Source organism: Mesoplodon densirostris, chromosome 14 (genome assembly GCF_025265405.1).
Source record: "Mesoplodon densirostris isolate mMesDen1 chromosome 14, mMesDen1 primary haplotype, whole genome shotgun sequence".
Taxonomy (NCBI): Eukaryota; Metazoa; Chordata; class Mammalia; order Artiodactyla; family Ziphiidae; genus Mesoplodon; species Mesoplodon densirostris.
In genome coordinates this window covers 61,941,616-61,957,574 of record NC_082674.1, presented here as the reverse complement: position 1 = coordinate 61,957,574, position 15,959 = coordinate 61,941,616, and the positions used below count along the sequence as shown (strand labels likewise).

The following is a 15,959-nucleotide window of genomic DNA, read 5'->3' as shown; positions in this document are numbered from 1 at the left end:
AACTGACTAAAGTCCTAATTTTTATGAGACATTTTAAAAGAAATAAATCTCAGTCCTTTCCATTATTACCTGCTCTAGTATTTCAGCAGTTAACAGATTCTGATTTGAGTTCTGTTGTTTTAATTAAATCATCTATCTAGTCTACTTTTTGTATTACAAATTTTAGAAATTTATCCTTTCTCTCTTCCTCCCTTTTATGTGCGTGTGTGTGTGTGTACAAGAGAGAGAGAGAGAGACCACAAAATCCCCTTAGCATTCCCAATTTCATGTTTCTAAGATTGGAATTTAGAAAATGTGAGGAAAATATCATTGCCAACACTTCCATTTAGAAAAGCTAAAGTCTTCAGAAACTAGTGAGTCAATTTATAGAATTTTTAAAGTCTTACCTATAATGTTCTATAATGATGGTTGGTCTATATTTTACTTCTGTATTCTACTCCTTTCCTGGGAGGAGAAGATGGTATATGGTAGGGTCTCTGGTAGGATAATGTACACTTGTATGGGTGAATTGAGGCCTATGTCTCTGTCTTTGTTTGATCAGTAAGTAGCTGTGAATTTGGACAACACAATCTCTTTCAAAATCTTTTTACCCATTTGTTATATGTGAATGGTTTGGACTAGGGTATCCCATTGGACTACATGGCTAGGGATTAGCCATTCATGTAGGATGAGGTAGGTTGGGAAGGGTGTTCTGACAAAAGCAAGTATTTGTATAAATTCTGGGAGGAAATAAAGAACATGGCATATTAGGGAACTAAAACTAGTTCATTATGACTAGAGAATAGGGTGAAATGAAGTGGGGTAGCCAGAAGGAAATGTGGAGATATAATCATTGTTAGTGGATCCAAAGCAGGTTTTAGAGAGAGTACTTTTTTTTTTTTTTTTTTTTTTGCGGTACGCGGGCCTCTCACTGTTGTGGCCTCTCCCGTTGTGGAGCACAGGCTCCAGGCACGCAGGCTCAGTGGCCATGGCTCACGGGCCCAGCCGCTCTGCGGCATGTGGGATCTTCCCGAGCAGGGGCACGAACCTGTGTCCCCTGCATCGGCAGGTGGACTCTCAACCCCTGAGCCACCAGGGAAGCCCTAGAGAGAGTACTTTTAATGGAAGTAGGGTGATAGACCAGATTGCTGAGAGTTGAGGAATGAATGGAAGATAAAGAAGCTGAATCAGTGCTTGTAAAAGACTCAGAAATTGACATGGAAAGAGAGGAAAGAAAAGATTGTTTATTTAATTGCCTCTCTTAAGCATAATAATTGGGACTGTTTAATTATAAATAACACCAAATATTTTATATAATGTAACCAAGAATAGGAGAAAAATAACACTTTATTTTCTTTGTGGGTATCAGTAAAATTTGCCTGGTAATCTTTCTCTTCTTTTTGTCTTTCTCTGCCCTTTCTTCCTGAATGATGTGCCTTTCTGAAGAAATTCAAGACTCCTCAGTTTTTCACCACATCCCAGCAGTCACATGGCTTAAGGCCTGCCCTTCCCCTCTGACTCACAGGAATCTCTTTGTCAGCTGTCTGCCTGTCAATGGATGGAAACAAGGTGTAGCATCAGCTCCTGCCCAGGCAATTAACCAGGGAAAAGGATGAGGTTCTGTACTCTTCTGTAGAAAAGCATTTTTGAGGGCTTTTAAACATTTTAAAGACAGGAGTGCTTTTAATACTTGAGATGCTCATTTATCTCCTATACTTCCTAGTAGTTAAGATAGTCCTTTAAAAGCACCAGTTTATCATGGAAAGAAGTTGCTTAGGTACCTTAAGAAACAACTATTTTCATTTCCTTTTTCTCCAACTAACCTAAATTCTCTTAAAACACTGATCTCCCCCTCTCTTACCAGTGCCTAGGAGTTAAAAATGCCGAATGCTTCCTCTAGCGTTCCTGTTGTGTCTGCCGTCAATTCCCTGATCTTGTAACTACCAGCTTAAGGTCTCAGGTTTCACTAACAGAGATTCTCTTTTTCTCCTTCTTTTGTTTTTGTTTGTTTTAGGGGAAAAAAAGAAAAGGAAAACACACCCCAAGCTGAGCTCTTAGTGGCAAAGTTTATATTCTCTAGTAAGATAGATCCTAAGTTTACATCTTGACCTCTGAAAATAAATTCATTAGTCTGTGTAAACATAATGGCAGACCAGTAATTATGTTCATATTGATCTTTCACAAACATTTAACATGGATGTGGATCATTGTTTTAATACTTTACATTATAATTCCATTGAGGGGGGGAATTCCCAACTAATACTAGAATAATTATATGAAGCAAAGCTAGAGAATATAGAAAATATCTTTCTCTGGGCAAGATATGCAGAACTTTTTATTTTGCCATATCAAAAATGATCTCGGGCTTCCCTGGTGACGCAGTGGTTGGGGGTCCACCTGCCGATGCAGGGGACGCGGGTTCGTGCCCCAGTCCAGGAGGATCCCGCCTGCCGCAGAGCGGCTGGGCCCGTGGGCCATGGCCACTGGGCCTACACGTCCGGAGCCTGTGCTCCGCAACGGGAGAGGCCACAGCAGTGAGAGGCCCGCGTACCGCAAAAAAAAAAAAAAATAAATAAAAAAAATAAAAAATCTCTCAGGGCTTCCCTGGTGGCGCAGTGGTTGAGAATCTGCCTGCCAATGCAGGGGACACGGGTTCGAGCCCTGGTCTGGGAAGATCCCACATGCCACGGAGCATCTGGAGCCTGTGCTCCACAACAAGAGAGGCCGCGATAGTGAGAGGCCCACACACAGCGTTGAAGAGTGGCCCCCGCTTGCCACAACTAGAGAAAGCCCTGGCACAGAAACGAAGACCCAGCACAGCCATAAATAAATAAATTAATTAATTTTAAAAAAATGATCTCTCATAATGAAGACTTGCTTTAGTGTAATATCTTTACATTTTTTTATTCATTGAAGAAGTGACCATGTAGGCAAAAAAAAAGCATATTATTATTTTATTGTATCCAATTCCAGTAAATTTCACATTAATTATGCTGGGACACATCTGGCTATAACCTAGATATTAAAATGGACTCAGTATCAAGTTGTAATGTGCTTGATCTGGATTGGACCTTGTGTTCCAACAACAGTTTTCCAACACCAACTGGGTGTTCTACAATTTAATCCAGTTCTAACACTAACTACCTGGAGTTAGTGCAGACTCCACAGGGTAAGGGGTCAGTCCCACAAGACTGCCCCTCTCCAGGCATCAGCCACAAGTCACAGGTGACCTCAAGCCACTCACACTTCTTCCTAGCTAACTACAGATTTGGGGCTCATCACATCCCCTTTCAGTTCAGTAATTCACTAGGAAAACCCACATAACTCACCAAAAATGCTGTACTTATGATTACAGTTTTATTATAAAGGCTGTAACTCAGCAACAGCCAAGTGGAAGAGATGCATAGGACAGGACCCTGGGGACGAGGGGGGAAGAACAGAGTTTCCATGACCTGTCCTTAAGGATTCCAGGCATGTCAACCTTCCAGCACATCAGCATGTTCACCCATCAGGCATTCCTGATACACTGAGCTTCAGTGTCCAGAGTTTTTATATGGGGGTTTCATTACATGGGCATGATTGAATAAATAATTGGCCACATGGTTGAAATCAATCACCTTCCCCTCCCCTCCCTGGAGACTGGGGGTGGGGCTGAAAGTTTCAAACCTCTAGTCACAGGCTTGGTCTTTCTGGCTTGTCCAGCCCCTCCCTTAAAACTACCTAGGGGCCCACAGGAGTCATTTCAGCATAAACTTAGGTATGGCCAAAAGGAGCTGATTGTGAATTGCTCAGGAACTTTCCTATTGCTCAGAACCTTTCAAGGGTATTTGAAACTCTATATCAGGAGCTGGGACCAAAGACCAGATATACTCCTTGTTATATAATAGACCTCAAGAGTATATTTGATTCAGTTGCATAGCTTTAAGCAAGTGAAATATTATTAATTCCATTTTACAGAGGAGACATCTGGCACTAAAAACTTATGTGATTGGCACAAGGTCACAGAAGTAAATTCTAGAAAGGATTGGAATCCCAGTTACCTTAGCTAATGATATATCCATTTTCTGTGGACATCCATCAGCTATGAGAATCAATTTTCCTGGAAAATTGTGAGACTATCCATGAAATGTATACCAAAGAAGCATTAACTATCTGCTTTCAGTTTAGAAAGAATCATAATTGACTTTTTAAAAAATCTAGCTCTTTTAGCTTGGGAAACATCCTATGTGGAACCTACCTTAATCATTTCTCTTTAAGTATTTTTCATAGCTTTGTGTGACATACCTCTACCCTGTTCAAGAGCGCTGACAGTGTCTTGATACTTTTCCTTTTAATTAGTTAGCATTTGTTTTGTATTGTATACTTACAAAACATTTTGCAGTTATAGATCAGGATTGCTACTGGTATCACTTGCTGGGGAAATTGAGAGCCCAAGAGCTTTGTCCAGAAACATATATGCTGCTCAACTATTATTATTTTTTAAAAATTATGCCCAAATCATTCCAAAAATGATTTGAGACCAGTTTCAGTAGGATAAGTTGAAAAAAATAATAAATTAGATATAAGAAAAGAAAATGGGATGAAGAGAAGAAAGGTAAGAATACTAGCATAAGAATTAATAGAGAGGTAATATAAAAATTTATTGACAGGCACAGTGAAGAGCATACAAAGTATATAGCTCTCTCAGAGGTTGACCTATTTTTAAAATATGGGCTGAATAGAAGACATTGTGTAGTATCAGGAACGTTTGCTTCAATACTAATTTCATAGCCAATGTAAAAATGGAATTCATATTGTTATGAATTTGGGCAGTGCTCTTTCCTTGTCATTTCAAAGTCTGAAATTATTCTTTGCACATTTCATTTTAGTTTTCATTCTTTACCGTCAACATCATCTAAAGCTGTGCTGTCCAGTACTATGGTTACCAGCCACAAGTGGCTATTAGAGCATTTGACATGCAGCTCAGAAATGAGTTGTGCTCTAAGTGTAAAATACATCCTGGATTTTGAAAAAACCTCATGAAAAAATTTTAAAATACTAATTTTATGTTGAAATTAATATATTTTAGGTATATTGGGTAAAACAAGGTATACTATTATTAATGCTAAAATTAATTTTTGTTTTCTTAACCTGTCTACTAAAAATTCTAAAATTACACATGCAGCTCACACTTCTATTTGGACAATGCTTTTCTAGAGAATTGATTTTCACCATTATGTTAAATGCCCTACAGAATCCTTCTCAATGTAAAATTTCAGATAGCTTAGCTCTGAGTCTGTGTTCATACAGCAGAATAATCAGTGCTGAACAAACACATGGATAAGATTAAGTCCTTGAAAGCGGAGTAAAAATATCAAGGATACAAAGTTACTACTTCAGAACACAAGTCTTTCTCATCTCTCAGGAAACCCACGCCTTTCATGGCAGATCCTCAGTTTTCTTAGAGATGCACAGAAGCACTGCTGATTGCTAATTGGGAGAGGCTTCTTTTCACTATAGTTTTAAAAGATCTATTATGAAATTGGCCCTTATTTTGCAAAATTGCAAAGCATTTGGGAACTTCAGAGGAACATTGTGGCTTTACACAGATCTATATATTTTTATGATTTTATTCTCTAAATGAAAAAGATACACACATATATACATATATATGTGTATACTTGTGTGTGTGTGTGTGTGTGTGTGTGTGTGTGTGTATATGGAACATGTAGAGTGAATATTTGCTTTTAGACATTCTAGATCACGGATGCATACTGAAATAATAGAAAGACAGATTTAGAGGGATTAGGTTCTATCTGGTTCACTGACTTACCTTTTTTGCTTTTTAATTTTTTCTTCTGTAAAAGTCCTCAGTTATTACAAATGCTCCTTTCAGCTTTAGGATTCTAAGTTGTAAACGCAAGTCCTAGGACATCTTGTGCTACGTTTTTGGTGATTATTTGTGGAATATTAAGGGAAAGTCCAATGCCATGTGGCATGACCTTGTTCTGCCACTTGTTATGGTCTTGGCTTCCCTTAACCTTCTTCCTCTGCAATGCAAAAGATACTCTGTTTAATTTGGTGAATACAGCTAAAGTAGTCTTATCCACCACTTAAAATATTATTTCCTTAAACAAAGAACAGTACCCAGTGGCCTCCTGGACTCCATGACATGGTAGGAATTTATGTCATCTCCTTCTTTTAAATCTCAAATAAAATTATTTTCTGATTTGTTTTGCTAGATTCAACCAATTAATTTCATTAAACTGTTTACAGATTTTTCTTATATGTTAGATACGTTAGGCAAGGCATAGAAATCAGCTTCTCGAATTTTCTAAGTTTATTCCACATAAGACAGCTACTCTCTCCAGGGGAATGTATATTGTCATTGACACCAGTCACTGCCAGAACCTGAACCCTCATTTCCTCTCAGTGGTACAATATAAGGGACAGCCAGATGGAGACTGATTGGCTTATTTACTCAGCATCATCATGAAAGTTCATCATGCTTGTGGCCATTTCCTAGCTTATAGGGGATTAATCCCTTACTAATTAAAAAGCTATGTCTATCTGTCCTAGTTTTCAGTTGTCTTTTAGAGCAAAAGGAGTTAGGAGAATTAAACTTTGGAAACAATTTATAAATCTGTTTAGAGTACTGGTTTGGCATTTGCTATCAGACTTTGTTATTATCAATTTTAATCATATTTCTCACATGGAAACTCAGAATAGGTTAGTTAGACTGTACTTTTCTCTGCCCTTCTTGAGGTAGGAGATCTAGTGAGTTACCTATTTAAAATATGTAAAAAGAAAGAAAAATTTACATCACAGAATTATACCCTAGATAATTAAAGGTAGCTATTTTTTATGATCACGTGTTCATACAAGTATACTTATACAAGTATAGTCAGCTGAATCTCCAAGGAACTTTTCCCTCCCACCAGTCCTCCCTCCCTTTTTCTGCCTCCTTGATAGCTCTCTCCTTAGTACTTACTTCCTTATGTTCTGGCTGACCTTTCTCTGACCAGCAGGGCCTCGAGTGGAGTCCCTGTGGAGTCCATCAACTCTTCTCTGTAATTAGCTTAGTGGAGCCACTGTGAAGTGAGGCAAGAAGGTTTTAGCTTCCCCAGAGCCACACTTTGTAGTCTAGCATACTCCTTATCTGTTGCTCCAGGGACCCAGATACCAGGAAACCATTATATTAATACAGCAACAGCAGCTCTTATTTTTTTAATCCCACAAAAACCACATGTGACCTGACATGATCTTAAGATATAAACAAGTACCCAACATACTTTGGGCTCCAGAGTACTGACTTTTCTTTCTTACCTGACATTTTGGCCAAAAACCAAACCCTTAATCCATTCAGTGAAGGCTGGTGATGCTATCTTGTCCACTGTCTGACCTGGAACTTCACTGGGAGCAAAAGTATATGATACTTACCAGGAACCTCTGGTTAAAATTTTGCCCACAACCTTTTCAACTTTCTCTTATTTGAGCAAATTAGCTTTTCCTCTAAGAACTGCTATTTTACCAATTTCCCAGATATTGTACTAGTTTTGATTTTCTGAAATAAATTTTACCTTGCTCATCTCCTTTGAAAATTATTCTTGTTCTATGGACAATTTGCAAAGATTCAGAAGAATTACTTTTATATTCTGTTTCCCACAGCTTGCTTTTGATAAATTCTCATATGTCCTGTCTAGATATACAGATTACAGACTCAGGCAGTATTTTTTTTTTTTTGAGAGTTATGGTTTTTTTTTGGTTTTTGGTTTTTTTGTGGTACATGGGCCTCTCACTGTTGTGGCCTCTCCCGTTGTGGAGCACAGGCTCCAGACGCACAGGCTCAGCGGCCATGGCTCACGGGCCCAGCCGCTCCACGGCATGTGGGATCTTCCTGGACCGGGGCACGAACTCGTGTTCCCTGCATCGGCAGGCGGACTCTCACCACTGTGCCACCAGGGAAGCCCGAGAGTTATGTTTTATTTGGTGACCTTACTGAGAACTAAAGCCCGGGAGACACCTCTCAGATAGAACTGTTCCAAAGAGGTAAAGGGAGGAGTCAGGGTATCTAGGAGTTTTTGCTGGAAACAAACAAACAAACATCAATAGATTATAGCTAATCACAAAAAAACAGGCATCTCAAATTAATGATTTTAGTGCTTGTCTATGTATGGAAAGGTGCAAGAGTCTGGACTCATAGAAATTATTCCTTTGATATGCATCTTAACTATCTAGGGCCAGTATCCTGTTTTTCTTCATCCTGAAATCTCTTCAGAGCACACTGTCTAGGGTGGATGCAATGGTTGGTGGCTTGATGGTGGGTAACATTCATTGTTTACCAGAATGGCAGGCAACATTCTTGTTTACTGAAAGAGCAGGCAATGTTTTTTTACCACACCAGTGTTAAAACTTAAAAGTCCTGTATCCTGGAAACCCTACATGCCAGTAGGGGCAAAAAAAAAAAAAAAAAAATGAGTGAGACGAACGCATAAGTCAAGCTTTTCCAGGTCCTCACCAGCCAACTTCACCTATAACCTTTTATTTTTTTAATTTATTTTTTTAACATTTTTATTGGAGTATAATTGCTTTACAATGGTGTGTTAGTTGCTGCTGTATAACAAAGTGAATCAGCTATACATACACGTATATCCCCATATCCCCTCCCTCTTGCATCTCCCTTCTACCCTCCCTATCCCACCCCTCTAGGTGGTCACAAAACACCGAGCTGCTCTCCCTGTGCTATGCAGCTGCTTCCCACTAGCTTTCTGTTTTACGTTTGGTAGTGTATATATGTCCATGCCACTTTCTCACTTAGTCCCAGCTTACCCTTCCCCCTCCCTATAACCTTTTAACCTTTCTGAGTTTCATTCACTTCCCTCTTCTCTCTCAAGGCCTTGAACTCTGAAAAACCAGAGTACTTTTCTCTGGCTGTAAGGCAGTCATTTTGATTCCTCAAAGCCCCTTCTAACTCTGACTCTCCCGTTTTATTCTAATTAAGGTTCTCTGCTCTTTATAAAATTTATATTTTGTTTTCCTCAGCCAAATATGAATGTACCAGATAAGTTTTAAGTTGATTTAAACTTCTTTTTCCTCCCCCCATCTAAGCGGCAGTTAATTTTAAAACCAGCCTTCAAGCAGTGTAGAAAGCATTTTGAAGTTAGTGGAATCCCTCCTTTTTCTACTTTGGCAATTTTATTTCATTATAATATGAAGATTATTAGAAATGTAAAACTATAGGATAGTTTTGAGAAATTAATATTGCTTTAAAAACAATTGCCACACCTCATCGATTTAAGTGTGTATGAGAATGTGAAGGAATGTTGGATATTTGTTAAGTGAGGGGTTTTTTCTTTCCCTCTTTATACCTTTATACCTCTTATTTTCTTTCCCTCTTTATACCTTCACTTAACAATATGCCTTCTTTCCTATAACTTTGTATACCTCTTTTAAATTTTTTTAAAATGAAAATTTATCTCATTAAAAGATTTTTCACATTTGCAAATTGGATCTTGGAGGCAGGCCCTGATCCCAGCTTCAACTCTTGTCCATACTGTGATTCGACAAGGGCAGGGAAGACCTGCTGGGGAGAGCTGAGCTCTCTGAAGGGTGGCTGGGTGCTGGTCAGGGGCTCCACTAACCTGAACAAGTTTTCCAAGAGGAAGCTTTCTTGCCAGCCTCATTGGAACCTTGATTCAGTCCCCACATAACACAAGGTAGTCAAAGGTAGAATTTGGTTCTGTGTTAAGTGGAGGGCCATTCTGCCAAACTCCAGCCTTTGGAAACTTTGGCACTGGCTTAAGCCACTTAGAGACTGAAAACATACCACAGACCTTGGAATCCAGAGACAAGTCCAGAAAGAGACTTTTTCACTGTGCCCCATATATCCATTGGTTCCACTTGGCCACTAGTACAGACATGTACTCCTTTTTATGATGTCAAAAGAAGGAAAGTTTTTATTCGTGATTCTAAAGAAAAGCTTCTGTGTGTACATATAATCAGTTTGTATATGTGTCAGCAGACTTGGGGCTCCTTGTCCCCCTCCCATGTGTAGTTTTCCTTCTCTCTATCAAGCAGCCTCTGAGGACATGGGTGTGCAAATCAATCCCAGTTGCCTATAATTCTAAATCTTGAACAAGTTATATCTCTTATTACTAGAGAAAATAGCACTAAATAATTTTGAGGGTGTGTGTGTGTGTGTGTGTGTGTGTGTGTTCTTTTATTTCCTTTTCTCTGATTATAAAAGTGGTCTCAGGGCTTCCCTGGTGGCGCAGTGGTTGAGAGTCCGCCTGCCTATGCAGGGGACACGGGTTCATGCCCCGGTCCAGGAAGATCCCACATGCCGCGGAGCGGCTGGGCCCGTGAGCCATGGCCGCTGAGCCTGCGCGTCTGGAGCCTGTGCTCCACAACGGGAGAGGTCACAACAGTGAGAGGCCCTTCCCTGCCCTTGTCGAAAAAAAAAAAAGTGGTCCCTACTCATTTTTAAAGTTTATAAAATGTAAAGAATAATAAAATCCCTTGTAATCTTCCTCTCTTTAACAGCCTCAGTTAACATTATGAAATAAATGCTTACTCTCATGTTTTCTATTCATATTGTATTTTACATAGTTGACGTCAGACTAAATACAAACTTTAATTTAAAAAAATATTCACACTTTCTTACGCTATTAACATTTTTCATATATGGAAAAAATTGACTCTAGAAGAACAGTCATGTTTTAAAGGAAATAATTGAATCACAAAATTATGGGAGATTTCATGCATTTATTGATTTCTAAAATAATACCAGTGAAAATTACTGTGCTGTGGCTAATACACTAGTAATTAGTCATATCAGCTTCCTTTAAGTGAAGCACTTAAATATTTGCCTATAAATTTTCAATACCAACTCACTAACTCATAACTGAATAGTAGCTGAATTTCTTCTAATGTTTTGTCCTGGATATAGAATAGTGTCTCTTGACCTTTGTTTGGTCACCAACCCTCTGAAAAGTCAATAAAAGATATGAACCTTCTTCACAGAGAAACACATATTCCCACAAAAAAACTAATTGTAATGATAATCAATTATGATATGCCAGGCACTCTGCCAACTGCTTTACATAGTTGTTTCACTTAATCCTCATAGAAGCACTATAAGGAATATACTGTTACCCTTATTTTTGAGATAAAGACATTGAAGCTTTAAGGAGATTAAGTAGTTTGCACATGGCCTTAGAGCTAGTAACCGGAGCTCAAACTGATTTTTATGACCCAAAGCCCATCTCCTCAATCATTGGGCATCTAATTTTAGGGAACTCATAAATTCCCAAAGCCTACTTATTGATACTCAGGTTAAAGGCACCCTACTATTGCAATCCGAAGATTTTCATTGGCAGTAAAGAATATGTGTAATTAGTTAATCTTGTTATTTCTGTAAATTAATATATAAGTATTTGTTGGACATCTACTGTTTTTAATACTTGCTACGTTCTGTGATATGGTCCTTATCCCTAAGGACTTTGCTGCCTACATGGGAAGACAAGAATTACATATATAAAACAATGAGGAAAAAATGTAAATATGAAGTTGAATATATAGTAATTAAACATTTCCATAAGCTATACACAAAAATTAATCTCTTTACTCTGTCCCACATGATGTAATTTTCATTCCCTGACTTATAAAAGGAAAATCAAATCTAAAAGGCCACCATGTCCTCTGGGAACCTGGAAGATTCAGTGTGTCATAAAATGAGGTCTATAAAGTACAGCTCTGACTAAATATGTATCACATCCAGATTCCTAAGTGGTTTCATCAGCATCATGTCAACCCCAGGGGGCATGCCCAATAAGGAGATTCAAGAATGTGTAGCCACCTCTCAAGCATTCAAACCATGTATCATAGGGCAATCCTGTTGAACTGAACATGTGTAGGGCAGCAGAACACCATGATAGTTGCTGCATCTTGACTCAAGTAGGGTCCCTGCTGACAGAGAGGACTTCAGATGATGCAGCATAGCTGTTATGTCATACGGGAGCAACAGTGATAATCTACCAACCTTAGATGAAACTACCAGGCCTGGGAAGCTTATTTAAGCTGACCACCTGACAATCAAGACTCAAAAAGAGTGGCTGTGGCTATAATTCAAAGAACTGCTTTCTACAGGAGCATAGTATGGGAAAGTTGTACTTGTAATTGAGCAGTGGCCATATACAAGGTTATCACAGATAATGGGTATTGTAAGATATGAAGGATGGATTCCATCAAGCTTTTATTAACATGGCACTCATCATGTATTTGTATAGTCTTAGAACTTTACTGTTTTAAAACTTTAATCATTTGGGCTATACATATGATAGAATTCATTTATAAATGGCCTATAAATTTTCTTTCCAAAGTAAATAGAAACTTAATGTGCTAATCATTCTATATAGTTTATCTCCTTCCATTTGAGTCATTTTTATTTAAAATCTCTAGAATAAGAATATTTTGTGTTACAGTTGTGCAACACTTTGTGCTCTATACAGTTTGTTTAATAACTTGCTTTAAATTTCATTTCACATAATGTTTTTGTGTTCCCTGCAACTTACCTTGTTAACATTATTTTTTAAAGTAGGTCAAGGATTTTATGAAAACCTAGTAGACGTTTCCTAGATGGAAAATATTTTTAAAGAACAGAAATTCCCATCATTGTTCATAAATCATCATTTGAATCTATGCAGCTACTAGTTGTTTGAAGTAATTTTCCAGACATATATGCAAATATCTTGATGGATTTTATTTAATTTCAAAAGACTAATATGATACCAACTTTCTATAATTTCTTAAATTCATTCCTGAAGAAAAATATAATTGAAAGGAAAACATTCCTTTTCATATTTGCTTTGAGCAGATACTTGAGTTGTTTTTCAGGTAAATAGTAGATTGATGTTAAATGTTTATCATGCTTTGGCTTCACAGAGAGAATTCAAGGCATAGTTAGTAACTGTCCAACTTTTGAATTTGCTCTGTATGTATGTGTGTGTGTGTGTTTAGTGTGTATGTAGGGGCTTAAACAAGACCTTTTGATTGCATAATAAGCAGGGCTTAGGGACAATAAAATTTGACATTCTTAACTGTTACTAGTATTTGTCCCTATAGCCCTGTGCAGTTATCTTTTTATTAACAATGTAGAAGCCAGAGTCATAAAATGAGCATGTACCCAAGGCGCTACTGTAAATTGCAAATAGCATTCATGTGGTCTCTTTGACCTAAGACTAAATTGGGGTAGAAGGAAGAGAAAAAGGAATTTTTGAGAGTGGAATAGAAGTAGAAGTCAAGAACAAAGAATACACTAGAAGGATGGACATGTACAAATGTTTCCTAAGTTTTTGCAGTGAGATTTATTTAGATGGGTCTTTTCATATCTGCAGTACTCTTTTACTGAAGAGCCAAGCACTAGATTGGGCCAGCCTCTGCTGCTGGTGTGTGTGTGTGTGAGTGTGTGTCTGTGTGTGTGTTGCCGATAATGCACTCATGAGATAATACAAATAATCAGTGAGGGAATAATTAATGATGTGGCAGGGAATATTTTTTGATAAATGCTTGGGGAATGAGGTGACAGGCGTGAAATTAGAAAATTCCTTCAGCGATCTAAAATATAAATAGCTTTCAGAACTGAAAAGAGTTTCACAGCTGAAGATTTTATTGTGTTGAGAGGAAAAACTTTTTTCTCTCCCCCACTCCCTCCTCCTTTGCAAGTTGTTTGTCCATTCACAAAACAAATACTCTGAAGCCCAGCGCAGCTCATGGGAATAAATTTCAGGTCGAATTAGTACAGTTTCCTTGCTGTCAGGATGCTGGAATTAATGGTGTTTTGATGACACGAATTTTGAAGGGCAAACAAAGAAGCTGAAGGGAGAGAGACATGACTCCTTAGAAGCTTGGTCCTCCTCTCCCCCAGCCTCTCTTGTCTTCCCTGTCATCCGTCTGCCAATCTCCCTGTCCATGGTTAGTTAAAGGCGCTTTTTATCCTCTTTTCTTTCCCACAGAGTTTGCCAGATCCGGCCCGGTGCCTGGGTTCCAGGAGGACACGCTGCAGTTGGCCTTCATCGACTTGAGACAAGTAAGTCTTTGTGTTTTTGTTTTTTGTTTTTCTTTTAAGATGTGTGACTGAAGACCATCAGGTCTTAAGGAAAAGGGGAGGGGAGGGGGATTGGCGTTGGCGATTCACACTGGAGACCTAAGGGGTTTTCCCTGTGTTTGAGGCCACCTCTTTTATTTAGCTATCTGGGATCCTTAGCTATGGTGGAGTTAAAGGTTTTGTGGGTGGAAGGGAAGGCAGGAGGTGGGAGGAGGGACCCAGAATGTAGAGGGACTCAAGTGACCCTCAAGTGATGTGACCCATTGTGCTATAGTTGGCTTCTGCAGACACAGCAAAAAGATAGCTCAGCAAACCAATGCTAAGCAGGTGCACTGATGCAGAGACTGCCTGCCCAGAGGACTTTTGTTTGCAGATAATGAGGGCAGTAGCATTTAAGAAAAATGAAATATTTTACATTCTGGATTGTTGGTTTGCTTTGTTGACTTTTTTCTGTTGCCTTAAGTCTTCCCATCCCCTCCTTTGTAGAATGCGGTCAGCCATGAGTGACTAAGTGGTCATTTTAGATAATTAGCAAAGGCCCTGACCAGTCATGCTAACCTGACAGGCAACCCTACTGAAGTAATGTGATGAAAGCTGGTACTTAGGTATACCTGAGCTTTGCAAGCCCATTAGATAGAAAGAGTCGTGCTATAGAGCTGTCGCTTGCAGATTGAAAAGGGTGGGTCGGTAGGCCTTGGTGGATTGGGTATAGAAGAGCAGTATGGGCGGGGGCCGAAAGAGGGAGAGAGTTAACTGGGCTCTGTCATCTCTTCACTCTGAAGATGGATGGGGTTGGATAGAAAGTGTGAATGAAGTAAGAATCAATGACGGATGCTTCTCTCCTATTAAAACAATCTTTTTTTTTTTGTCTGTTTTTTAAAAGGGGGCTGGCTTTGTTTCTCCTGCCATAATGATGCAGTGCCTCTTGTTTTCAGAGCTGACAAAGTTTGCATTCTGAGAACTTTTAGATGCCCAGGGTATTTCTTAAAGCTATTGGACCCCTTGTATTGGTAGTCTCCTTACTACTGTGACTCGATTCATGCTAGAACAGCTTTTAACCCATAATGGATGGCCTGAGCTACCCCTGAATCCTTGTGGATGGGTGGTGTAATCTGTCATCTGATGACAATTCTGGAAAGCCCTGTTAAGCAGAAAACAGAAAATTGTGTCTCTATAGACCCGCCGAAGTTTGAGGATTCAGGCTGCGTCCCAGAAACGTGTGTCAACTTAATATTTAGGAGTTGAGGTGGGGGTTCTCTTACACATAAAGGCTTTCCCAGCATGGTCCCAAATGCAGCTGAGTATCTCTTTCCACACTTAACACCTTCCACCTGTGGATTCAGCAACTCAACCGAGATGTTCAGGTTTTAACCCCTTGGCTGATGTAAACCTGAAAGATTGGGATTTTGCTTTATGGTTTTGTGGAGTGGTATCTGCTTCACTTTCCAAGCACTGTTTCTTCTCAGAGACTTCTGAGCCAGTTGGCGTTTCTTGGAAAGCAGAAATTGAATTTCATTGGAAAAACACATCCAAGGAAAAATTTTTCCCTTCTCACTCTTCGTGGAAAGGAAGTGTGGTCATTCTCTTGAGTTTGTGGTTTTGGTCCCTATGGAAAGCAACTAGTGTTCACAGAAAATGTTAACTAAGGGAGTAAGTTAGAAAACACAGCCAAAATAAGGTGGATCTGAGCTGGGGATGAATGCTCAAGTACTTGTGAGCTCTCAGTGGGCACTGTTGCTTATGCTTAAGTTCCTATTTTCTGTTACAGTTTTGTTCTCAGAGTTCCTATTATGGAGTTTTAGTAGTAGAAACCAAAACTCCAAAATTTCACTGAGTCATGAAAGAATATGCCTCTTGCTATTGAATCTATCACTTAATTTCTATTTATGTCTGTCTC

The 15,959-nt window shown here is 38.9% G+C and overlaps 1 protein-coding gene across 1 annotated transcript in view; it reads left to right on the top strand.

The window, feature by feature from the left end:
- The window catches only part of EXOC6B (exocyst complex component 6B), a 730,763-nt gene that overhangs the window by 545,178 nt on the left and 169,626 nt on the right, over positions 1-15,959 (top strand). Inside the window, exon 20 of the mRNA XM_060118019.1 lies at positions 13,971-14,044. Within this exon, the coding sequence (XP_059974002.1) occupies positions 13,971-14,044 (74 nt within the window). The remainder of the gene's footprint in view (positions 1-13,970; positions 14,045-15,959) is intronic.